Genomic DNA, 26431 nt, shown 5'->3' on the forward strand with positions numbered 1-26431 from the left:
AACTGCGGTACACCCGATGTAGCGAGATCCGCTAAGAGCTCTTGGATCCGCGAGCCTTTGCCGTTGGCTCGTCTCATCAGCTCCTCCAATCGCTTCTTGGAGATTCTCACTTTCACCTCGATCGGGGCCATCTCCTCTCCCCTCTTCTCCTTGTAATGATCGTCCTCCGACGAGTACCAATCCTCCTCGTCGTAGTCTTCCTCGACCCATGTCGCGTCCCCTCGGGCATCCAGACAATTTCCCATGTATATATGAATATATTTGTTTTTAAATGCGCTTCTCCTTTCTTCTTCTCCTTTCTTCTTCTTGGTGGAATGAAATGGGTTGAGAGAGTTGGAGATCCAATGTAGTGAATTAGTTGGGTGGAATATTTATAGTGGGGATGAGAGGGAGAAGGGAGGGAGGAAGAAGGCTTTTAAAGAGAAAGGGTCAGAGCTATCCTGATACCACGTTGGACGAACAGATCAGCACTGATCTCTTCTTTCTTTTTTTTATTAATTTTCTCTCTATATAGGGAGGATATGTCAAGATCCGGAGAAGGCGTCGTGGACCGTGGGATGGTTGGCGTCGGGATTCGCGCCCACCGACGAGGAGAAATGGAGTCTAGTTTGCGGTGTGAATGGGGTTGGGGGGAGGGAATCTTTCGGTTGGGAGTCGGGAGTTGGGAAATGATCGTGTGAACGCACCCTTTTGTGAGGGAATCTTTTCGTTTCCAATTGCTTGTCTGTCTGTCACGTGCTTTGCACCCTCCTGGTTCTAATGTCGATAAAGCATGCGGTTGGGATTTAATCCTCACCCTATATATATATATATATATATTTATTAGAAGATTTTCTTCTTTTTTTTCCCCCCCTTTTTTTTTTGAGAGGTAAATTCTGCTGATTGTACTGTGACTAAATTTGACCCGTTTTGATTAAATCTTTGCTGAGAAGTTAGAATTAAATATACCGAGAGAAATTAACTGATTCAATGAGGTCATAGTTTTAACTTTAATCTAAAATAATATTGTAAATAATTTGTTCGGTGGTTTGGTGATTTGGGTTAACGGCTCGATTCGGTTGATAGTTCTTGGTTTGAAAAAGCAACTCGACAGAGTAATTTTTCGATAAGTGTCTTTGTATCTAGAAAGGGTTGACTCTTTATCTAGCCTTCGAACTCAGATAAAATACATATATATATATACCAAGAGACTTTTTTTTTCATAGAAAATAATTATATCAATAATATTTGTTTATTAACCAAGTAGAGACTCCCAACTTAAATTTTATCAAGCTTATCTGTTATTCAAAATATAAATTGTCTATTCAATTAAATAAAGTCAACCTCTTATACCCATTAGAATATTTTGTTAAAATATAAACCATAAAAGTTTAAAAAAAAAATTAGTAAGCTAATAACTAGTGATTAATTATTTTTGTATTAAGTATATATATATGCGCCGGCTCTTATTAGCAGAATCACACTACTACTCCCTGGTCATGGGAAAAATCCAAGCGTCTAGGAAAGGACTAAGTATATTTGACTTCGCTTATAGTGCTATGCATTTACCAACTATATACGTACAATATTATATACGAATTCTTTATGTCTATATGCAAAATAGAATAGCCTTTTACTTTAGTGCTCTTTATTTATATATATATATATATATATATATATATAAAGTTTTTCTTGATGTTGATATTTTATGTATACGTGCAGGTGGAAATTAGGCAAAAAGATTTAAAGGTAATCACCATCGATCTTTTATTAGCACCACACCAAACTGCATCTCTTTCCAGGACAACTTAGAACTAAAGTAACTATAGAAAGAATTGATGGTGTGAAAGAAGTCGCCATGAGGAATCTTTATTGAATGTGAACATAGCATCTCCTGGGAATCTATCACTACTACTTCATTTTCCTGTGAGCTTCCTCCAGAGGTGTTTAATATCACTACGGAACTAGAGCTGAATACATCTTACTAAATGATTTGGTGGGAAGGTAGGTAGCACCCTTTTGCTGCCTGGATGCTAACTAAGTTTGGCAAAAAGAGTTTGGCATTGCATGCATAAGTTTCATTATTGGGTCAAAAATAGGTCAACAATTTATCCATTACATACATGCCATCGGATATTCATGCATGAATATATTTATATTTATATTTTAACTTAATGACACAAGAATGCAATGGTATGGTAGGAAATTTTAAAAAAGAAAACAAAAATTAAAGCTTTGAAAGATAGAGATGAGATGGAGGTCTGAATAATCCACTTGGACTAGAAGATTACATCATAAACACTCGTCAAAGTTCAAGAATTACCTAGTCCTCAGAAAGGCTCAACCCCTACTTGGTCGTCAGAGGGAAAAATATGCTTCTAGACATTATGTTAATTAGAATCTTAAGCACATCATATACAAACTAAGCAGCTAGCTTCAAGGACATTTTTAGTACTTTACTTCAAAATTAGCGGCGTCCAAGATGTACCATACATATACTGTGAGACATCTTTTCTCTTTGCCATACAATTAATTGACATAAAGTAGCACAAGCTTTAATTAACTTTGTTTCTAAAAGATAAGGTGACGGGTCTCCAATATTAACTATAATTTTATACGAAAAAGAAGTTAAAACACGTGCATATGTACAAATGGAGATAGTAACGTGCATGATAAAATGACGTAAAAGTGCTGACTCACTGCGTACTTAATCTTACGTGGCAAATCTTTCATTAGAAAGAAGAAGAAAAGAAAGATAATGTAAAGAAATTTCGTAGTTAATTTGTATAATGTGCTTGATAAGATTAAGCTCCTCCTCCTCGCAAAGCCAGTCAATAAATTTTCTCTGATGCTTACGGAGACCAAATTAATTCAGTCATTCCTTGAATTAGGATTATATGTTCATGTACATGATGAGTCTTATGACTGGAATATTACTTTGATACGCAATGAGAAAATTTCCCCACACTTTTGCATCACCAAAGTTTGGAAAATAGAAAAGTAGTCTTGGATATTTATTTATAAGTTAATATATAAGCTTAGATGTACGTGAACAAATTGAATCTTACGTGAATACTTAGATATACTATAATACATATTAAAAAATGTAAGAAACATTCTAGGAGATAGTGATTTATCATATGCTATCGATAATAATATGCTGAAAATAAAGCGTGAAAAAGACGATTGTAAACACGAAAAAAAAATTCGTAGAAAAATCCCAAACTGGGTAAAAAAAAAACCATGAATCCAAACTTGGATCAAAACAAATCAGTAAAATTTATAACAGTTAACAAGAAGCTTACGGATCAGCAACTGATTTCCACAACTCAATCTATACTAATTTTGCTCGTTATACTTCACAACACATTGCTTTCTGTGATTGGGTTCTAAACCTCAATGACCCTCGAGGTCGATCATTCCATCTCAGTGATCCTTAGGACGTAGTTCTTTCGGATCAAATTTAAATGTATTAAAATGAAAACGATTCAAACACTTTCAGTCTAAAAGTAAAAAAATATTCTCTAATAGAAATATTGTCACATATCTAAAGGTCTAGTATCGACTTCCTGATTTCAAAGGTAGAAGAGAAGACAAAATTAAGGAATATATCTCATTCAATCGTCCATTTTAAGATGTCTAGCTCTAAGAAGAGTCAAAGTTAACCCTCAAATAAGACTACTCGAAAACTCTGTTGTATATATATATATATATATATTAGTTAGCCAATAGTTTTAGAATAATATACTATTGATGTGCTTGGTTACCTAACTATTTGATGGCGGGCATTAATCAAATGTGGAGAGGACCAGGAGAAGGAATCTATCCATCTTTCCAACTGGGAAGTTTAAAACTCTTATTATATCATGTCAAGATGCTTTTCACTCTTAAATTTTCGAACTATTGTTTTGAAATGGTTTGACCAAAACAAGGCGAATAAGAATCTGAGAAGAAAGGAAAAATTAAAAAAAAATAGAAGTTAATCAGATCAAGATGGTGTCAATATATATATTACAATCTAAGACGTATAAACTGTGAAGTGTGAAAGAGTTGGTTCCATAGAATCTTTTAATCACTTGCCTTTTAAGTGGGACTTTCTCCTAATCTCTCTCTCTCTCTCTCTCTCTCTCTCTCGCCTGACTCATTCAATGCTGGTGCACCATCAATGACAATCTTATCCTAATAAGATTAGATAGTGATAGAAATATTCCTAGTTATATATATATATATATATATATATATTCTTCTTTCCCATTGAGATTGATAGCCCATAATTTTCTATTCTAACTACCAGAGATTAAATATATTTTCTCCCTTTATATTTGGATCAATAATTCAAAATGGCTTAAAATATATAGTCGTTTTTCTAGAAATTAATATGTAGTCAAAGAGAAATTTCTCTTCAGTGACTTTTAGTGATAGAAAAGAAACCGGTAAATAATTTTGAATGGAAAATCTAATAAGTTACAACTTAAATATAGTAATACAAAATAATTTTGGTCCAAAGTGCAATTTAACCCTAAAAATCTTCTCACAGTATTTATTGGGTCATTAGAAGAACGGCCTTGTTCTTAAAAGAACCACCAACCTCAATTCTGGCCCAATTCAGATTGGGCCCAAAATGTTTGGACCCGATTAGGCTAGGCTAGCTCGTGAAAGAGTCAAAGAATAACGACAAAGATAGGGTGTAGAATGAAAAAAGTTTCAAAACAATACATGTAATAGCTTATTAGTTAGTTAATAACACGTACGATGCTTCCTCATCCTAATCCATCTTGTAAATTAAGTTAAAAAATACTAGGTTAGCATCCAAAACATGCACCCTTTCCTTTCCTCCTCCCGATGACACGAATTTCTAGGTCTAATTTTGTATAATATCCTCCTAATCCACTACACATCTTGTGATGCTCTTTCTTCAAATGCACCCTTCGATTTATTTGTAATCATAAAATTGCCCTCTACTCTGGCCTTCCTACATCCATATCACATGCATGGTTTAGGATTTAATTTCCTTTCCTTTCCTTTTCTGGACTTATCATGTGAGCTGCAACCAATAGACATCAAATAAAATAACTTATGTTGCAGTATCAATCTGCTGTACAAATAGAATTATTATTTTGGGTAGGAGATATAAAAGAAAGATAAATTTATGTATAACACCCTATATTTTAATAAAATTATAATTTATAATTTATATTTTTTAAGAAAATTAATTAGACGAAATATTTTTATCAGTGCACACGTGTTCACTAAATCATAGAATTTAATTTATAAATAATGAAAACATAGGATGCTATATGTAAATTTTTCTTAAAGAAAAAGACTTGATAGCAATTACTCTCCAACTTCGGATCCACCTGAGGTGACAACTAAAACAGTTGCTTATCATGTGACCGACCTCCATGGACCATCTGAGCTTAAGAAGAAGGAAAAAAAGACGAGAGGAGGAAGAAGAAGAAGAAGAAGAAGAAGGAAGGCCCATAGCCATGGCGATGGTGGCATGGTCCCCCTTCACAGATCCATCCATCTATCTCATGTTCCCCCTTCTTTATTTATTGCATCCAAAGACAAAGACAAAGCCTTCTCCTAGTGCATGCCCACACCTGCCATGTGACAGCACAGCCAAATATCTTACATGAAAATATTCTACCTATATATATGTAATTTAGTAACACCCCCATTAATGTATTTTCTTTTCTTTTCTTTTCTAGGAGGGTTTGGCAGTATCAGACATTACTGAGTTGGATCATGTGCTTGGATGTCTTAGTCAAACCCATTTTGGGTGATAAGAATAATGTATGATGTAGTCATGTGATGATGCTTCAGGTAAGTCAACTTTGATGTGTTTTAAGACAAGTTTAGAGTTAGTTTTAGTATCTTCTCTTAATTCTTACTTTGGCCACCTATATATATATATATATATATTGCAAAAGAAAAGTATTATTGCTTTGTTTCTAATTAGCTTCTAACATAAGCAATTTGATTACTTCTTCAAGTTAATGTAACATATTTAATATTTTGCATCTAGTACTAAGAAGTAGAACATCTCTTTTATCTACTGCATGCTTCTAAGAGATGTGCCTCTGTCTGTCTGTCTGTCTGTCACATTGTCATCAAACTATCAGTCTTCCCTATTTAAGGTCAAGTACATGAACTGACTGTTTGGAGTAATGGCAACCTTCTTGCATGTAACTTCCCAGTGGAGGTTAGGAAGAAAGGAGGAGAAGAAGAGAATGAGATCTGATGTTAATTAAAACCATGGTTAGAAGATTAAGTTCATTAGATTTTTAGTTTTTAATAAACTTCAACTGCTACTAAACTTCAAACTGTGGTTATAATCTAATGGAAGGGGGACCAAAGATTAGGGAACATCTCTATCACTTATTAAAGTAGATCACAAGAGCTAAATGACTAATGGAGAAGGCCACCATAAAGGCTAACCAATGAAATGGGTCTTTTTAACATTTTGGCATAAAAGTTTCCACGTACTTTTTTTGTTTTCTTTTTGGTATACTACTTCTATCGGTAGTAGAGTTGGACTTCTTACAATTTGGCACCCGAGTTAAAGATAAATTATATGTTACATGTAATGCTGAAGAAATATTTTAGGTATAATAAATTAGTAAATATTTTAGGACGTAATTTGAGGGGTTTCCATTGAAAAGAAAGTCCTCGAAATTTTTCTATTTCCCTCCTCACTTTTCTATCCATCAAAATAATTCACAATTCTTAGATCTCACTTCACAGGTCCCCATTTCCCCGCCTCTCCTCCCATTTCTCTCTTTCTCTCTTTTCTTCCCACTCCAATGGCGTCGGAATCGCACTAAAATCCGACAGGCCCCATGGCTCCGTCTCCACACAACCTCCGCTCCTCCTCCTCCTCCTCCAAAACCCTAATCCCACCTCCCTCCTCTGATGTCCTCGCCCCGCCACCTCGGATTCGCCGCCCCCACCGCCGCATCTGCAACCCATCCCTTCCCTTCGCCTCCTCTGCTTCTCGACGGAGGCGGATTATCCCCTCCCCCGGAGGCCGCCGGAGCGGCTCGGCCACTCCCCTCCTCAAATGGAAGCTCCACGACCGGGATCGCGCGCCGGATGGCCCTGGCGGAAAGACTCGCCGAAGGAACCACAATGTAGCCGGAGAGGCGGTAGCCGTCTCGGCGAGGAAGCTCGCCGCCGGGCTGTGGCAGATGCAGCTCCCGGAGGTCGAGCGTAGGGGAGGGTGGATAGGGTTGGAGGTAGGCCCCGCGAGATCTACGCTTCCTTTTGTTTCTGGGTGCTTTTTCTTTTTAACAATGCTACTGTATTAGGGTTCAGATGCCTGAGTTCTGGTAGAATCTGGTGAAAAGTTTGCATCTTGCTGGCGCTCTCATGATAAAAATAAGTCCTTTTTCTTATTTCTTCTCGCTTTTGGTTTGGTAATGATTTCAAGTGCTGCACAAAAAAAAAAAAAAAAAAAAAAATTCAACTTTTAATGACCGAAATATAAGTTGGTAGATCGATAAAGATCATGACGCTCAATCTAAAACAATTAGGGATCTCTATCACTACTCTGGACTTGCTGGTTTAACCTTAGCAGTCACCTTCAATTGGTCAAAAAATGTGGTATCTCTTGGTCGTGGTCATCTTATCCGTCGAATAAGATAGTAGTGGTTTGGCTGTGATTAATCGGCGACCAAAGTGGTCTCTCTATTTGATTTCTATCGTAAAATGTTGCTTAGAGTTTGTGGCAATCGTCATTGTTTAACAATACTCTCTTTGTTGTTTCAGCTTAATCACAGGGATCTACAGATACCCAATGTTTGCAGTCACAAGGCAATAGGTGTTCATACTAGCAGAAGGAACGGACAGAAGAATGGTAGCACTGGAAAGGTATCCTTAATTCTTTTTGTTGTGTACTAGAGGAAAGTTGTTTCTTCTATTGATCCTTTTTCTTAATCTATGTACTTTGATCAGCTTGAAGCTTGTGCTGCTTTATCCCATAGCACAATGGAGAGGGCAACCAAATGGGATCCTGGATATTCTAGAACTTCCAATGAGGTCTGCCAGATATATGGGCATTGTAAGGTTCTTGAAGACCAGAAGCATATGATGATTTCCTTTGACTCTTCCCTCCAACCAGAGCTCGAGCAGGCTCGAAGCCGCATTCGTGAGCTTGAGGATGAGAGGCGGTCTGCAAAAAAGAAGCTTGATCACTTCTTGAGAAAGCTTGCAGAGGAGAAGGCTTCATGGCGGAGCAGAGAGCATGAGAAGATCTGTAATGTAATTGATGCCATCAAGCAAGATCTCAACAGGGAAAGGAAAAATCGACAGAGACTAGAGATTGTGAATTCCAAGCTGGTGAATGAACTAGCAGAGGCCAAATTATCTGCAAAGCGCTATTTGCAAGACTATGAGAAGGAAAGGAAATCACGAGAGCTCATGGAGGAGGTGTGCGATGAGCTAGCCAAGGAGATTGGTGAAGACAAAGCTGAGGTTGAGGCTTTGAGGAGCGAGTCGATGAAAATGAGAGAGGAAGTCGAGGAAGAGAGGAGAATGTTGCAGATGGCAGAAGTTTGGCGCGAAGAAAGGGTGCAGATGAAGCTGGTGGATGCAAAGCTGACACTTGAACAGAAATATTCCCAGTTAACCAAGCTTCAGGCTGATCTGGAGGCTTTTCTCGGAAAGCAAATTAGAAGCGATGCAGATATGGCAGCATTAGAAGAAGCTGAGGTGCTCAGACAGTCAGCTTCCTCAATTAACGTTCATGATATTAAGGAGTTCTCTTACCAGCCTCCTGCTTCGGAGGACATTTATTCTGTCTTTGAAGAACTCCAGCAAAGAGAAGATACATATGAAAGAGAAATTGAGCAATGCTACGGATATAGCCCTGCAAGCCATGCATCTAAGATCCACACAGTAAGCCCCGAGACTGATGTATTCTTAGAAAGACCAGTAAAGAGATATGCGAATGGAACAGGTGACGGAAATGAGGATGCAGAAGATGATAGCGGATGGGAGACTGTAAGCCATGTTGAGGATCAGGGTTCTAGTAATTCTTTGGAAGGCAGCGATCCGTCTGTAAATGGTATCTATGAAGAGAATAATGCTTCGTTTAGTGGAACTGATTGGGATGAGAATGTACAAAGTGGTAAGTTACATAGTGAAGAAATAAGTGAGGTTTGTTCAACTACCACTAGACAATCCAGGAAGAAAGGATCGGCTATCGTCAGACTTTGGAGATCGTCAAACACTGAAAATTGCAAGAAAATGGGAGCTGAAGTACCAAATGGTAGGATATCCAACGCCACACTATCTCCTGACCCAAAGTCCGGTGAAGTTGGTCTAGTAAGCTCACCAAGCATAGGGCAGTGGAGCTCCCCAGACTCACTAAACCCTCATATAACGCGAGGAATAAAGGGATGCATTGAGTGGCCACGAGGCGTGCAGAAGCACAGCTTGAAGGCCAAGCTTCTGGAGGCAAGGATGGAGAGCCAAAAGGTTCAGCTACGCCATGTTCTTAAACAAAAGATATAGGGGTGGCCATCATATGCCTTCATGAGTTGTGGACTGGATTTATGAACTGGAGACGCGAAGTCTTAAATCCTTTGCCGCCTCCTCTTGTTCCATCAAGGACATCACTCTCCCTCCTGTGAGGATATGCAGGACTGTTGTCAATTAATTATTATTATTATTATTATTATTATTATTGTACTTCATGCCACTATGAATAGCATTGGTAAAGTGTCCCAAGTTGACACCCTACGTTGTGCAATATTATTGAACCAGAGGCATAGTTCCTTAGCATCAATAAACATTTTGTTAGTTTGTAGTCATCTTGTCTAAATTATCAGTTGTATCTTCGAGTGAAGTTGACTGAAAGCGCAGCATCTGTCAAAATGATTCATATTACTATTAAGCGCAGCTCAATGTATTTATCAATCGGGAGCTGTAGATCATGATAGTCTTGTGATGTACCTTGCTCTTAAAGCCTTATCTTTTTATATATACTGCAGTACTGATATAGACCCAAATTTGTTGACCTGGACTGGGCCTGGGCCTTATCTTGGCCCAAACCGAAGCAAGGTTTCGCTAGGGCTAATTTCTCTCTCTCCCTCCCTCTTTCTAGAACATCAAAACCCTAACAATTAATAGAAGAACATTAGTCAGTATTACAAAGCCTGGAGCATTGTACTACGAAGTTAACCCCAGTAATCTAATCCCCAAATCCCCCATGTGTCCAATCAAAAGTGGTCAGTTCCACAGCCCCCACATGGCCAGTACCAATCAGAACGATTCCAAGACCTCCAAGTTCCACGTCGGTCGCCTTTATTTAATACCCCAATCAAAGGAGACAGCTCCTAGTAGTGCCACTAATTAAGGACACAGGTGTAAGTAATACTACCATGCTCACAAACACCTTACAAATATTCTCTACATCTATACTTTCTTTCTCTATTTCATAGCCATCGTTATCGATATCAATGGGTCTGATAAAAGCCACGTCATCTTGTTTTGTCGGTAGAAGCATAGCATTACTCTTTTGTGATGGATTAAACTAATCCTCTTGACAAGGGAATGGAGCCCAATAGCAGGTGAGATTCTGATTCCAGAACCAGCCAGCCCATATCTCATCTCCTCCTTGTACCTTCTTTTGGGCCCCACCTCGTGAGGAGATTCTACTAAGCTCCCAAACCTGGGTCCCTCCCCCCCCCCCCCCCCTCCCTTTTCCCCGTGGGCCCGGAAGGAAGTGGTGGGGTCCCCAATCCTCTCCCTCCCCCTTCCCCTTCCCTCTTTCCCTCCATGGTGTGGGGAGCGGGGCCCCGGTAGTGGCTCAATTATGTCAAAATGGACCTGCGAACGAGTTAACCGTTACTGGGACATGGAGCCCGCGACCAACTCTTATAGTTATATGCCGTCCTAGTCACCTAACCTATTGACCTAGTTACAGTGAGCCCTCCTGGTCACCAAACTTGTGTAACTGTCGACTCCTATCACGAGCTGTTTATAGATATATATATATAGATCAGATGTCACAATTAAATTAATAAGCATTTCACGAGAATGATACTAAAGTGCTTCTAATTTAAATATATATTTTTTATTTTTATTTTTTATTTTTAAAAAGAGTCCATTTCACGAGGCGCACGGAAATTATATTTTATGCATGGATATATAATATAAGGTTTTAGCGCTACTTACCATGGTTTCTTTGGTTGTTTGTATTACATATAATATCAGTACATGATAGTAGTCTATTTTGAGCGGTGGTATCTAGATAGAGTTTTAGCTCTATGTCATCCTGCCGCCGACTTATTCCAAGGGGTTGAAATAATTTAAAGGAAGAAGAGGAGGAGGAGGAGGTTATTACTCTAAACATTGCATCTATGATTTTGTTAGAAGAATATGGGATTGTCTTTATTATAAGGCTTGCTAGGTAGGATGGTGCCCCCAAAGAGGGTGGACCCATTCATTTAATTAAAAAAAAGAAGAAAAAAAAAAGAAGAAGGAAGGAGGGAGATGTGGAATAGAATGTGATAGCGATGGGAGTTTTGTTTTAGCCCCCATAGAAAGACATGGTTAAGTGAGTCTGGACTTGAGAGTCCCAGGTGGGCCCTTCTCTATTCTAAGCCGTTCATTGTGCGCTGCTCTCTCTTCACCTCTCTTTCTCTTTCTCTTTCTCTTTCTCTTTCTCTCTCTTTCTCTTTCTTTCCAGCAGCACTAAATACCATTACCCAGTTGGCATTAACAAGTGTATGCACACAAATAAAGTGTACGTTTACACTTTAAAAAAAGTAGGCAGTAAAGAGAAGAAGAAGCCCATCAATCTTAACCTAATTCAAACGGGTCACAATCCGGCTTGGATTTGATCAAACTCAGGTTCGATTTATAAGTAAAATTTGAATTAGGGATGAGAATTTTAGTTAGTATTGCGGTATGTGTTGGCTGGGGGATTAGGGGGATGTGAATAATAATAGTAAACCAACCTCCGTGACAAACATGACATGGCTCTCCTTTTCTTCGGAACTGGCCATCCGTACGTCACGCGTCAGGCAGAGACAGCTAGAAACGGCGAGGGGATGACGGCGAGGACCGGCGGCCAATGGGATCTCTCGACGCCACGTAATCACGTGGGACGTGGGCCCACCCCTTTCCTTTGGATCCCGATGGGAGCCTTTCCTTGAGGGGTCCCGCTGGCGTCACGGCTCACCAAATGCGACCCCAAAATTGAAGCGAAATGAAACGCAGATTCGCAAGCGCACTATAAATGGGGAGGCCTCTCCCACTAGCCCTTGTGATTTCTCGTAGGGCAAGGTTTGCGGGTGGTCGGGGCCTTCTTGCTTAGCTTCCGACCCGGATCCGATGGCGAAGCCGCGCAGGCACAGCGCCGATCGGCTCCTCGGCACGACCTACGGCTACGGCTACGGCTACGGCCACGTGCGCGGCCCTGATCTCTCCGAGCTGGGCGAGGAGGACGTCTGGTCGACGGTCGAGCCGCGGCGGACGGATCCGGCCTGGCGAGCCGAGCCGGCCCTCTCCACCCGGAGGTGGCCCCCCCTCCAGGACCGCCAGGTCGGCGGCTTGTCGTTGGCCTTCGAGGCTGAGCCGACCGCCCGGCGGCCCGCGCCGATGCGCCAAGTGGCGACCTCCGCCCCGGTGCGCGTGCCCGAGTGGAGCCGGTTCGCGAACTCGGAACCGGTAGCGGAGGAGGAGATAGAGGAGGAGGAGGAAGAGGAGGGGGAGAAGGAGTGGGTCCCGCCGCACGAGTACTTGGCACGTGCGAGCGCGAGGGCGGTGGCGACGTCGGTGTTCGAGGGTGTGGGGAGGACGCTGAAGGGGCGGGACATGAGCCGGGTCCGGGACGCGGTCTGGAGCCAGACCGGCTTCTTCGGTTGAAAACTTATTAATTCTTCTAATCCATTGTTGTCAAATCCCAAATCTTGACCCTCCTCCTCTTCCTTCTCTTTTCCTCCCTACCCCCCGCCCCCCAAAGAAGAAGAAGAAGAAGAATTCTTGGTTTTCATTAGCTGGATTTTTGGAAGCCTAATCTTTAATATTTATATTTTCTTTGAATCAGTCGGTATGCATGAAACGTGAGGGCAAATCACACGTGTATATATATATATATATAGATCGATCAAGTTGGGATCTATGGATAGAGTTAGAGATGAGATAAAGATACGAGTTATAAAGGTTCATGCAACCAAGTTAGACCCTCTTCTAAGAGACGTATCCAAGTCTCATTCTTTTTAAGAGAGAGAGAGAGAGAGAGAGAGAGAGAGAGAGAGAGAAGTCGCATGGCTCTCTAGTATCTATTACTGTGGGGCCCACCAATTGGTGGCGAAAAGTGTGGGGCCCGCCGCAAGGGTGACACAGGAGGTGGGTCATTTTACCTTTTATAGGAAAGGGACCTGATTGGGGGGTTTTTGGCACTACTAAGTGTGTAGGGAACTTATTAATATCACTGAGCTTCTCCTAATCTTTGTTTTGGAGGCCAAGGCCACCACGGTCATGGCCACTAGCATTCACGCACTTGGCATGCCTCACTTTATTGGTGCAATGGGCCTCTCAGTTAGGTCTCTCCAACCTTTTTTCCCTCTTTCAACCTCTTTACTTTTATTGATGGACTTACCACTTTACATGAATGAAGTCACGAACTCTCATGCGTTGTTGGGCTCCACATTGGCGACACAATCATACATCCTTTTTACTAGTCAAATGAGTCTTGCAGCTGATTCTCCCAACCTGCTTTGTAGATGATGTACGTTCTAGGGTTCAGAGGCCACGGCACCCATGGAACCTTTTTTTTTTTTTTTTTCTTTCATCTAATTAATAGTCAATTGTGTAAAAAAGTTTGGTTGGTTGAGCATATCCTAATTGTTCACTCACTAATGTATGTATATGATAGAGATTCGATGATCAAATGATGGATATCGAATATTCTCCACATAGGTTGTTTTCTACATCCATTAACCTAGAAGCACTCATTCGTTCCACTTCTTTTCTCAAAGGGAAAAAGGTAATAGACATAGGAGATTGGGCAACCACAGCCTTTCGTAATTTTGTAAACAACTATAACACAACAAAGTCAATATCTTGTAACAAATCTAATGCCACATAGGAGCATAACAAAAGACATATATTTTTTTTTATCATTTATGAGCTTGAAAGCTAGATATGAACTAGACAATTGATCAATTTTTTTAGATACAAAGGCATTTAGGCTTCACTAAGTTTTTAGATATCTAGTTTAGGCTTCAAATTATATGAGTCGTCGAACAATTGCTCCAAACCAAATGCCGTCGAAACCTATTCCAAACCGTCGTGCTGCTAAGTTGTTCCTCCAAGCTAACCGCATTGTTGAGCCATCAACCAAATCGAGCTAAGCCACTAAACTACCAAATAATTTCTCTACAATATTATTTAAACTTAGAATCGAACCTATGACCACCTTTACCATGAGAAAGTTACTATCCAACTCTACTAAAATTGATTGATTAACAAAAGACACATTTATGCAAAGCTCCACAAATGTCAAATGGCAACTGCAGTGAAGATCATCTTTATGACTACTTGTAATCACTACATACAAAAATATGTAAAGGGATAATTTAAAATAAAATAAAATGAGCCACAAGCGCAAAAATAAGGCTAAGAGTGAAAAAAATGACCAGCTTCGATGGGCACAAAAAACTTAAACTCGTCGACTTCCTATAGGAAAGGCACTAAAATGTCCCTAACTCTCAAATATCCTCAAATCCTTATCCTCTATGTAGAACCCACTCCTACGAACCAAGTTATCAAGGAGGAGAGGGAGCTCTATTATCATTACATCTCATAGCAATGATTCCATACTAACTAATTAGTTATTGAAAATAATTTTCATCTTAGGATAAATTAAAGGGTATATAAGATATTTTACATATGTGACTAGAATAATCGATAAAAAAATTAGAATATAAGTATTTTCTTATTGCTTATTCTTATAAATGTTTCTTTGACCGTCAACTTCTACCAATTTATTATTAATTTTATTTTCTATAAAAAAATAGATAGCTAAGAGAGAAATAAAATACGATTAATTTACCCTTATAATTTAGAAAAGTGACCCGTACATCTTGTTAATATAAACAGTATTTTCAGCTAATTTTATTTCATGTCATTTAATCTTAACCGTTCGATTAGGAAAGAGAAATTAATAGTTCTTATTGAATTATTTGGCTAGAAGAAATTCTAAAGTTCTTTTTTCTTTATGAAGAAAACCAAAGTGACCTAGAAACTTATTGCCAATCAAATAATGATGATATGATTAAAAGAACTTAAAACTGTCGTAAAATTCTAACATCACGGGACTCCATTAACTTTCCATTTCTCTCCGTCAAAATAAACCATCCTTTCTAAGCTTCTTCATTAGGTGATCATGACTAAGCTTTAAAGAGGTGAATTAAACCATCCTGTTGTCTAGAAAAGGACCTTTGAATCCACTAGCTTCAACTTGCACAGTAGTGTTTTCCCCCCCCCCCCCCCATATTCCCAATGACCAAAAGAGAACTAGAAGAAGGCACGATAGACCTACACAAAGGTTTTGCATGTCTTTCACCAGGAAACCTTTTCTTTTTGCATTTTGGAAACATGGGCTACTGGACTAGGAATCACAAGTTTAGGATGCTTACTAGATAAATATAATTGCTATCACACTGGTTAGATCAAAAGCCTCGTTAATTGCAAAGACCTGTTCCAACTTTGAAGTCCTCACAAGAAATCCTTGTACCTTTCTGGGAACCGAAGTGAAGAATAGAGGAAGCATGAGACATTCATCACTAATCCATGCTCACAGAGAATGTAGATGACTAGTGGAATGGCATGTCAGTCGTGATAGCTCCACCACTTGCCATGGTCCACTCCCATGGATATATAGGACCTATATTGTCTAGTTTCTAGGAACACCGTTCAAAATCCCCCAATTCATGACGAAGATAAAGTTTCATGAGTGAAAATAATCCAACTCACGCTTACTTAAAAGCTTTGTAATTTTCCAACGTTGTCACGAACAAAAGGATGGTACATCACCACTTATGACTCTCACTCACTCTGTTATAAAAATGTCACACACCCCCTCCCCCATGCCATGGCATGGCATGGCATGGCCTGGCCCCATCACATGCATGGTCGGCCAATTGTACATTTCTTGGGATCATGGTCATGGGGTCCCCCCCCCCCCCCCCCCCCCCCCCTCGAAAGTAACACTTGTGCCATGAGAGGATGACCATCGAGCACAAACCCTAACTCCAAGTTGCTGAAAGCTAATGATCCTATGATTGGAGTGGCTTCTCCCAAGAACTAGTCCTTGGGATATGAGATAAGACCTCTTTGGGAGTAACTACCCCGCTGGTATACTTTGGACCATTTGTAGTGCCACTTTCTGTATGCATGACCCTTTTTATCTTTTGTAAAAAGTGATGATGATATATATGCTGTTGTGGTCCACTTTGTGTTTTACTACTTGCTAAGGTAATCTACCCATTGCCTTCTTCTTTTTTATATATATATATATATAAAACCTTGTTGGCTTTTGAATGATGGCAGGATGGCTTTCAGGTTTGTCTAGTCTCTAATAATAACACCTCACTTTGACAGACTAGTAATTGGTGCAGTTGTGAGGTGTTTCTCTGTTACAATCTCCCATGTCAGCAAAACAAGGTAGGATCCATACGAGATAAGAAGAAGATATCTTTGTTTCCACACGCTGTCATGAGCCGACAAGGCCTTATGCTCTGAGATTGACACAATCTTAGCCTCATATAATCTTGTCTGCTGTCATGTTTTGCTTGATGGGACTTTGTATCGACCAAGGATTGGAGTATTGACTCTGCCTACCCCTTTGCTGCCCATAGAAAACATTCAATTGGAGGAAAGCCTGGAGCTATTTGTGTTTCTGGGCCCTCCTCAGAATGAGACAATTAAAACTTTGCCACCTTCTGAATTATATGACCCTTGTCATGAGATCCATTGGCATAAAGGAGTTTATTTCATAGTTTCTGGAACAAGATTTCATGCTCACGGCTATGACTTATGGCTCCATCAATGATTTCAGATAAAGATTAGAGATAAAAAAAAGAAAAAAAAAAAAGCTTCTTTCTTAAGAATCTCTGTCAGAAACAGAGGCTACATTTGATTAAGACTGAAGGTAATGGAAAAATAAGAACTATGCGAATGCCAAGGAATGTCTCAAGCGAAGTAATAATTGAAGAAAATGATTCATAAAATCATAGCCCACCTTAGTAATGATTCTAAGATGCATGCATGCTTTCAGTGCTTTTCTCTTGCAATAATAGTGACAAGTCACCATGTCTCCTTAAAGAAGTATTCTTCAGATTGATTCTGTAGAATTATAAATGTGCAGAGATAAAAGATAAGAATCTTCATGGCGGCTAAGAGGCTAGGAAAATCCCTATCAATTTCTTGTGATTTCCATTTACTGCAGATTGTCAAGTTGTTGATAAGAAAAGAAAAGAAAAACCCTCCTTATTTGAGTAGATGCCCTTCAGATAACTTTTTTACTGTTATAAACTAAAATCTTAGTATTTAGCGAACAAAAATAAATATATCTTTAACTGAAAGGAGTGTAACAAATGAAATAAGAGATTTTAGAAGGATATATATACCAATAATAATAATAATAATAATTTCTTCTAACGGATATGCATAGGGTAGCCTAGGCCCAGGCCCGGCCCAAAGTTGCCTTTGGGCTAAACGGGCCCGAACCCTAATATCGGCACCTAGTCCGGAGACACGACTAGTGATATTAATATTATACAAAGTAATTCCCTAATTAGCATGCTTAATTATCATAATCAAAACATTTTATCAAGTTGTTTTATAGTTGTACCAATCATAAAAGGGAACACTTAGTGTGTCTTAATTTGTCTATGGTTGCAAAGTCCATAATCATTTTAGTTTCACTAGAGTAAAATATTAATATCACTAGCTATATCTACATCCGATTAGAATAAGTTTGTTTGTAACTCCTGTTTATTATGTGCAAGCCCAACTGCCCTCTATCCGATTTGGGAGCCTGCAATGCTAACTTTCTCTTAGATTGCACCATGATAACCACATACTTAATGCCGTACTTGTACCAATTATTTATTTAGTACTCCTTAATTACCCAACTTAGATGTGGCAACCCACTTGAGCATAGTAGTGATCTATTGTTTTATTATCCGTAATACCTACCGTCGACCTGTCACATATAGAGATACTATTCTTTTTGCTTTAGCTGCATGCCATTTGCTTCCAAAGTGGATGGGGGACAGTTGGGCTTGCACTAATATGAGTATAAGTAGTATCTCAGATTGCTAATGCCATTTAATTAGCTACTTATTATGATCAAACATGCATGGGGCCACATGATGAAGGGTTGTATGCATAATGCATGGCAAATTGCATTCCAACGTCAAAAACCAGCCCACTGCTTTGATATCTGTGGGGTTTGGGTTCCCAAAGTTCATTCACTCCTCCTATAAAGCAGTGATGGGTTGTAAGTTAAAACATATAGAGAAATTGGTCGAATGAAATTCCTGCAGTCAGAGCTGGGTAATCCTCAACTCCTATTAAATGCTCCCACTGTTCCCTATGCAATGGTAGAGTACAATCTTTTACGTGTGAATTGCTTTGCACCAAACTCTTCTCTATATAAGCCTTCCCGTGCTGCTGAAGTGTTCTACGGTTCTTCTTCCTGGTTTGTGGTAGAGTGTTCATAGTAAAGAGTAAGAGCATTCTACATGGAGATCAGTTTTTGTGAGCCTCCTGCTCTTGCTTCTACACTTTGCATGAGAGTTTTGAGGAAAGTAACCATTGCATGCCTCACTTGCATCTTTTCCTTATGTAACATCTCTCTCTTCTTCTTCTTCTTCTTCTTCTAAAATTTCCAATATGGTGAACTTTAGGTACAGGTGTTTGATAACAATATATGAGCTAATTAATTAAATGCAGGTGGAGCAATTATAGGGTTAATATCAGGTGCTCTTCAAGGGCAGACTACAGAGACCGGGCTTCTCCGAGGAGCCGGTATCGGAATATTCGCCGGTGCACTCGTCGGCGTCGAGGTCCTGGAGTCCTACTTTCAAGGAGAATTGTTATCCAAAGTAAGTTAAATTATTTTATGCTCATTCAAAGTAGCATCACCATTTTCTTCTTGTAGAATTTGTTTGGTTTGTTTGCTTTCCGTTTCTTTCTATTCTTACTTCATGACAAGTGTTATTGCATCTGGTTAGGACCATTGTTCTTTAACTTTTCATACAATAACTGTGCCTGGGAAATTAACGTCCTTGTCCACGTCGATTCTTCAAATGTTTCATTGATCCATATGATGTTTACTGTCCTGGTACGATGACTGGCGAAATTAGTTCTTCTCACTCTGATCTAATCCTAAATGGTAATTTCCGAGTTAATCCATATCTTAATTGTCTGCATCTGCCCAGTTTACAATATGGGTCAACGCATTTCTAATTCTCTATAGATGAGAATATATAGGAAAGGAAAAGAAAGAATTAAAGAGATCTTTCTCTACTCTTTTTTTTTCAAAAGAAAATTTACCTACTCTTGTTGGGATAAATGAGGAGGAGAGAGGTCTTTCTATTTTGTTTGAGTAGAGAGAGAATTTTTATTAGATAATTAAATGGTTCGATCACTCAGAATTTTTATCAGGTTATTTGATACAAACAACTGTACGAAAGTGAAATGATGTTTATCCATAAACATGGAGAGGCAAAATATATATAATCTTTATATTTGTTCTATGTATATTGTTCCCCAACTTTGTAGTCTCACAGTGGCGAGAAAAAGAAAGTGATGCAATTATATAAAAGAAGATGCTGGGAGACTTAAATGTTGTTCATCTACCAACTACAAAAGGTACAGGATAATTAATTCCTTCTTCCTTGTAATGAATAAAATGCAGGTGGCCATCTTTGACAGCCTTGTAAATGGAAAAATATTCCGGGAGTGGGTAAGCCCTGCCATGCTCAAGGCGTATCAATGGCAAGTAAGTAGTTGAAAGTTGCATGCATTCAATTACTATCTTGTTGGTGTGTATATGTATATATATATATACATACATATATATTCTATGTCACAGCTTCTGATGAGAGAATTAAAATCCGTCTCAGACTACTACTACAGAAGAAGCAATTGATAGCGAGAGCTCCGATATTTTCGACACTTCTCGGGTTAAGGGTTTACTGCCGGAGATTATCCGGAAATTGCCGGAGTTTGATATCACCTTAAATGAGGTTGCAGATTCATGTGGGAAGATGATCTCATGCGCTGTTTGCTTGCAGGTATGCCATCAAGTCTTGTAATTAATATATATATGTACGTCTTTACATGATCATCTGACATGAAGTAAATTATGGATACATCATGTTAGCATCGGAAAAATATTAAAAGTAGAAGGCTTTAACTCTTTATCTCTTTGCAGGACTTCAAGGAGAAGGAGAGAGCAAGAAGAATGCCAATTTGTGGGCACTTCTTTCATATCATCTGTATTGATAGATGGTTGGTGGGGCATGACTCTTGTCCTATTTGTAGGCAGTATGTTTGATAATTCGTTGAGGGATCCAATATAAACTTGTATGAACTGATCACCACCATAATTAATTGTAAACAGGCGATCATCTTTGGATGGCAGTTCTTTTAAGAATTAACGAGATTGACCAACTAAGCTACTACTAACCGTCACAATTAATTGCTTCTCGTATAGATTATCCTGATAAGATCTTCTAATGGATGCAAGTAATAGAGAATGGCAAACAAACTGGTACAGTTTAGATGGTCATTTTGTCCGCTAATAGCTAAACCCCATAATAATCCTATTGTACTCTGCTGCAATACTAAATATCTGCAAATCGACTGGATTATCGATGACATTCTGTTCCTTTCCAGTCTTGCTACTGTTGTCCGTAGCATCGTGATTTCAAGTTTGAGTTGTTTTTTTGAGGGTATTTGATCATCACTAGCACACAGAAGTATGCAATAAATACATCATATTCAGATGAGCTGATTCTAACTCTATGCAAAAGGAACATATGGTATGGATTTAGATTTCTAGAGCTACACATGAAATACCTGATGCAAAATGACCTTCATGGAGTTGTTCTAGATATCACAATGTGATACCAACTCAACACATCATGAACACATTCATTGTATACAGCATGGCAAGCCCAAATGAACATTACGGCACGGGTACATATAGAAGAACAATTACCACCATCTGTCAACATATTGGAAGCTTGGGAAAGCAGTATAGATTATGCCTTCTCTGCTGCTGCAAGACAACAAAATGATCATACTAGATACTCATAACTAAAGATAACCATTGAATAAGAAGCACAAAGATAACCATGACCAGATAGGAGAGCCGCCTTCTAATCAATCATATTGACATTCAACATTAAGGGTTTCTATATGTGTCCCAGAATTGCATGGGATTCATCAACCTGGGTTCAAATAATCGACAAAAGTACCCAGTGAATCTTAAAGTTAGAAAATCATGATTCATGAAGGGATATCTTCACCCATAGATTCTGCAGGCTAATCCAGGCTAGCATCGAAAGCATCAGGAATAGTACTTGAGTGGCACGGTGTATGGTAACTCCAATAACAGTATTTGATGCGTTTGTAATGTACGGCTCATGTAGAGGTTCCAGAAATAAAAGGTATAATAACTTCCAGTTTCTAACTGCTGCTGAACCCTGAAAGAGGAGTTCATGAGAGCTGTCACTCAAATGTGCCCTTCATATTGAAATATAAAGGACTACTATAATACTGATAAGTGCCATATGCAGTTACTTAAATTCTCTGATATTTCATGTAAAAACATTGTGATTAGCTTAATGCAAAGCTAAAAAATAACAATCCTTAGTACAACATTAAGCTTCCGGATTTAAGTAATACTTGCTGTATATTATACTAATCACTATGGTTGAAGGAAAATTTGGTATAACAAAAGCTTCGAAAATTAGAAGTCCTCTCTCTGAGTAAGTTTAGTTCCAAGGTAGAAGTTCAGCGCGCAGACGTCTTTGATTTCTCTACAAGGACAATCCTTCCATTCCACTCAGTCTGATCAAGAGCACGTATTGCTGCATCAGCATCTTCATCCCTCTCCAATGATAGAAATCCAAAACCACGAGAATCTCCCGATCTGCAACCAGAATAGTTAGCATTTCAGCAACGGAAGTCATCGTCCAAGAGCACATGTTTAGGAAAAAGATATCATTAATAAAAATGAATCAATCTGAGGAAACAACTTCAAAAGCATGATAAGTCTACTTAGTCTACTTCAAAGATGAAAGATAAGCACATACTCAGGTACTGCTTTAAAATCTAAATAGTTATGAATGATTTTGGATAAGCATTCTAATTTCAGTCTCTTAGCATGACAAAATATTCCTAGACTGCATCTCCTGTTTAGGTAATTTTTATGTAAGATTTCATCCTGAGTATAAATGGGAAGACAAGGGGGTCAGTTCAAACATTATCAAAGCTAGGTCCAAACCACAATCCAAGAAAGGGAAGCAAGTGCTCTTTTGTGTGTATCGCAATAAAAGTATATCGCATAGGAACAGACTGCATTCTGTTTCTTTTTGTGGTAAAAAATGGAAGCAACTACTCTAAAACCAGAAGCATTCATGTATTAGAATATCTGCTACTGAAATTAAAATTGATTAAGGCAGGTATATTAAAAAAGATCTCAGAGGATATAAGAATTCATGGAGTTCTGGTTCACATGCTCCACAGAGAGAACAAAGACAAATAGTAACAGACTGCTTCAAATAATATAAAAAGAGCACAATTACCTTTTATCCCGTACTATGCGAACATCTGTTACACGTCCAAACCTAGAGAATTTTCTCTCCAAATCTCGCTCAGTGGTGACATAGCTAAAACCTGCAACAAACAAATTTTTTCCAGGCCTACCTACTCCAGTGTTACGGTTGGCAGGTGGTGACCAAGGTCTTCGTGGAGAGCGTCGACGAGAGTAACTTGGTGGAGGAGATCTACGCCTTGGTGAGTTCCTTCTCCTACCAAAACAGAACAAGGTGTTTCACAATTTTAAAGGGATAGATAGACTAATGAAAGGTCAGACAATTAATGGGCCTTCCAAGGTCATATACTAGAAAAATCAGAAGGTACAGATTCTTATCATTTCCACAATGTATATACTAAATTAGTAAAACAATAATTTCACACAAGTTCATTCATCCCCAACTGCATAACAAACATGAGAGAAGAAAAATACTTCCTAAATGTCGCTAGTGATAAGAATGTCGAGATATATCCTGGGGAACAAAGAAATTTTATCTAGCTTTCCCTATTGGTATATATACCAGAGTTAGGAGATCGGTTAAGAGCTCAATGTTCAAGAAGTTAATCCAACTTAAACCAAACAGTATAAAGGGAAAGAAAATCACCTTGGTGATGATCTTCGGTAATGATCCCTTGCATAGGGAGACCTTGATCGAGATCTAGCGCGTTGGTCTCTTCCATATCTGGAAGAGTCCTTCCTCAGGGGTGATCTTGATGCTGGCCTGACCCTCCTCCTTGGGGACTCCCGCCTTCTAGGTGATGCAGATAAACGTCTAGGGGAATCATCAATCCTCTTCCTTGGGGACTCCTGCCTTCTAGGTGATGGAGATAAATGTCTAGGGGAATCATCTCTATGACGCGAATCTCGATGTTTTGCATTACCAGGAGGAGATTTCCGTCTTACAGGTGGAGAAGAACGTTCACGTGAGGAAGCTCTCTTGCGACCAACACTATGTTTTTCAGGAGAATGTGAATGCTTCTCTATGGGGGTTTGAGAACGAGCTTTACCTTCGCTATCAGTAGGTGAGGAAGGCTCTTCCTTTTCAAAAAGTTTGGTTCGTGGAGACCTTTCAACAGGAACAGATAATTGCCTCTCGGGTGATGGTGTACTATCCTGGACCTTAGGAGACCTTTCAGCAGAAAATATTAACTGTCTCTCTGGTGAGGGCGAGCCATTTTGGGCTTGCAGATAAGAATGCGGATCAGAACTCTCTATTTCCATCCCTCCACTACCAGAGGGAACCTTCTCCAAGGGGTAATTATCTTCCTTCATCTCATCATGATGACCAAAGCTCCCATCATTCATTTCCTCATTGTCAGTGTCAGCCTCTTCAGCTTGAGGAGTTCCTAATGCTTTCATAAGACTTTTATTCTCTGTCACATCCAAAGAAGGTGGTTTTGCACCTTTGTGATCATGATCACCATTATCAATAATGTCAGAACAGCAATTACTATCATCAACTAATAATGTAGGATATACAAAATGTGAACTAGAACTTTTAGGTTCACCTTGGATGTTTAATGTCGTATTATCACTGCTATCAAGCAGTTCTCCAGAGAGAGCTGCGTCATCAGCTTCTTGTTTTCTACTATGGGTGTCATAATCCTCAGACATTGAACCCAGGGCCTCAATATTATGTTCTGAAATTCTTCCTTCCGCATCGTCATTTTGCAGATTTGACTTAATTAAAAAGCATGTGTTTTCATCTTTCTTTGAAGGTGATGTTGGACTTAGCGAATCATGTTTCATGACAGAAAATTGCGTTCCATCTGAAGCAACACCTACTGGTTCAACCGGGGACTCCAGATTTGACTCAACTAGCATGTTTCCATCCACGACATCATTTTCATGTCGGGAAGTTTCTTCTCCCTGGTAATCCTTGTTCTCAAGCAAGTTAAGGTCTAATTCTCCTGCAAATAAAGCCCCAGGTTCTTTGTACGACGACTCTTCTATACTTCTCTCGGGTGAAACGAAATCCATCCTAATCTGAAATGTCAAACATAAAGGAAGCAAAAAATAGTGAAATACGCTTGTGTGAGAAGAAGAGAATACCACTAAAATCCATATTATTCCTTATAGCTTCAGCCTACATTTTCTTAATTATAAAAGAAGAATATTTGTCACTTTATTCATGAGTAAACAAAAAGTCAGTTAAATTTTAGTCTAATTCCACTCAGAAGACATACTTTGCAGAACATATCAAGGATCAAATATTGCCTTATCTCAAGTATCACATCCAAATATCCAATTTCACTATATCCGCAGGTTTCTTCAGATTCTCCGGATTCAGAGCTAAAAAGAGTGATCTGATTGCTCGATCACAACAATTGTTCCGACATCTATAAGAAGTGAAAGAAACGATGCTTCAATGCTCAATCCCGCTGAGTACATTCGAACCTCAAATCGAACAAATTCCATCCACTATACTGAGTACATTCTTATCATAAACTCAAATCAGAAAACGACCCACTTCTCAAATTACAAATATAAAAAAAAAAATCCCATTGTAATCTGAACTTAAATCACCAAAACATTAACATCGACCATGCGGGCGCCCATGTATCAAGTCACAAACCTAATCAAAACCAAATATAACAAAAAAAACCATCCATTTTTATAAAAAAAAAATGCATAGAAATTAACACCTCTACAACTACGAAATTGGAAAAAAAAAGAACGAAATAAACAACTGAAGAAAAAACAACTACAAGCTTACAAGAATAGAACTCAAAAAACGAAATAGTGTTAACATTGGATCGACTTTATGAAAAGGATACCTTGGATCGATTCCTCTGAGTGAGATTAACGAGATGCGTCGAGAGAATTTAGCGAGAGATCGATCAATGATGAAATCTTTGTAATTTCGCAGTGATGCTTCCCGATTCCCGAACGTGATGGAAAGGGCAGAGGGACACAAAACTTAGATGAGCGGAATCGCATCACCGCCCAATCCCTGATATTGCTGTGGAAAAGGGTGACGGTGTCTTCACCAACGGTGACGAGATTGAACCTTATTTGTTTATCGGATCCTGGTGCAGCCACAATTAGTTTGGGTCCGATATGTTCCTACCCACCTCTCAGACCTATATATCGACTACATGAAATTCCAGTCTATTGACTGCAATCACAAGGTCTAATATATCGCATACAACCAATACGACTTTCAAATGCTTCTTATTTATGCATCATCCCATTACAAGGTTCAAATATTAATAACATATTGCAATTAATTTATCTGAACTGAATTATCTCAGAGAGCTCAACACACATGCATTCTATGGATAATGACAATTTTTCTTATGACCTTCTTTAACCTTCAAGGATTAATAGGTATTCATCAAACAGAAAAAGGCAACAACAATTTATGTGGTTCATCTCTACTGAAAGATCATGCCAATCTGAAATGAGAATATTCAATCAGAATACTTAGTTCACAAATCAAATATGGTACTCTTGGAGCTTAATTAATTAACTTTGGCCTGTTTGTGCAAGAGAAGGGAAACAAAGCCCCTGTTTTTAGAGTATTACAGACTTGGCCAAATGCAAAATAAGGCCCTAATCAACAATTGTTTACCCAGCAAACAAACAAACCAACCAACC

The 26431-nt window shown here is 38.9% G+C and overlaps 4 protein-coding genes across 8 annotated transcripts; 3 read left to right on the plus strand and 1 right to left on the minus strand.

The window, feature by feature from the left end:
- The first annotated feature begins 6666 nt into the window (after positions 1 to 6666).
- LOC140761958 (uncharacterized) lies at positions 6667 to 9848 on the plus strand. The gene is made up of 3 exons (XM_073099520.1): positions 6667 to 7217; positions 7750 to 7851; positions 7936 to 9848. The coding sequence occupies exons 1-3, from the start codon at positions 6822 to 6824 to the stop codon at positions 9493 to 9495; spliced, it is 2058 nt and encodes a 685-aa protein (XP_072955621.1). The 5' UTR covers positions 6667 to 6821; the 3' UTR covers positions 9496 to 9848.
- Positions 9849 to 12234: 2386 nt separating this feature from the next.
- On the plus strand, positions 12235 to 12941 carry LOC140762882 (protein S40-6). Its single transcript, XM_073100859.1, has one exon. It carries the CDS (start codon positions 12322 to 12324, stop codon positions 12853 to 12855), a length of 534 nt encoding a protein of 177 aa, XP_072956960.1. The 5' UTR covers positions 12235 to 12321; the 3' UTR covers positions 12856 to 12941.
- A 5766-nt stretch (positions 12942 to 18707) lies between these two features.
- Positions 18708 to 20662, plus strand: LOC140763721 (NEP1-interacting protein 2-like). The gene is made up of 5 exons (XM_073102036.1): positions 18708 to 18846; positions 18955 to 19106; positions 19922 to 20005; positions 20130 to 20300; positions 20441 to 20662. Exons 1-5 carry the CDS (start codon positions 18744 to 18746, stop codon positions 20561 to 20563), a joined length of 633 nt encoding a protein of 210 aa, XP_072958137.1. The 5' UTR covers positions 18708 to 18743; the 3' UTR covers positions 20564 to 20662.
- Positions 20663 to 21787: 1125 nt separating this feature from the next.
- LOC140763592 (uncharacterized) lies at positions 21788 to 25793 on the minus strand. Of its 5 annotated transcripts, none has more exons than XM_073101858.1 (6): positions 25609 to 25792; positions 25018 to 25170; positions 24340 to 24817; positions 23436 to 24204; positions 22821 to 23045; positions 21788 to 22165 (listed from the first exon to the last, which is right to left on the minus strand). In XM_073101858.1, exons 2-6 carry the CDS (start codon positions 25027 to 25029, stop codon positions 22027 to 22029), a joined length of 1623 nt encoding a protein of 540 aa, XP_072957959.1. In that variant the 5' UTR covers positions 25030 to 25170; positions 25609 to 25792; the 3' UTR covers positions 21788 to 22026. The 5 variants fall into 5 exon arrangements, with proteins under 5 accessions (XP_072957959.1, XP_072957958.1, XP_072957957.1 ...); XM_073101857.1 differs by having other exon boundaries at positions 23436 to 24234; XM_073101856.1 differs by having other exon boundaries at positions 23436 to 24817; positions 25049 to 25170; positions 25609 to 25793.
- Between the last annotated feature and the right edge of the window lie 638 nt (positions 25794 to 26431).

Source organism: Typha angustifolia, chromosome 7 (assembly GCF_048772165.1).
Source record: "Typha angustifolia cultivar Huaian chromosome 7, ASM4877216v1, whole genome shotgun sequence".
Classification (NCBI taxonomy): domain Eukaryota; kingdom Viridiplantae; phylum Streptophyta; class Magnoliopsida; order Poales; family Typhaceae; genus Typha; species Typha angustifolia.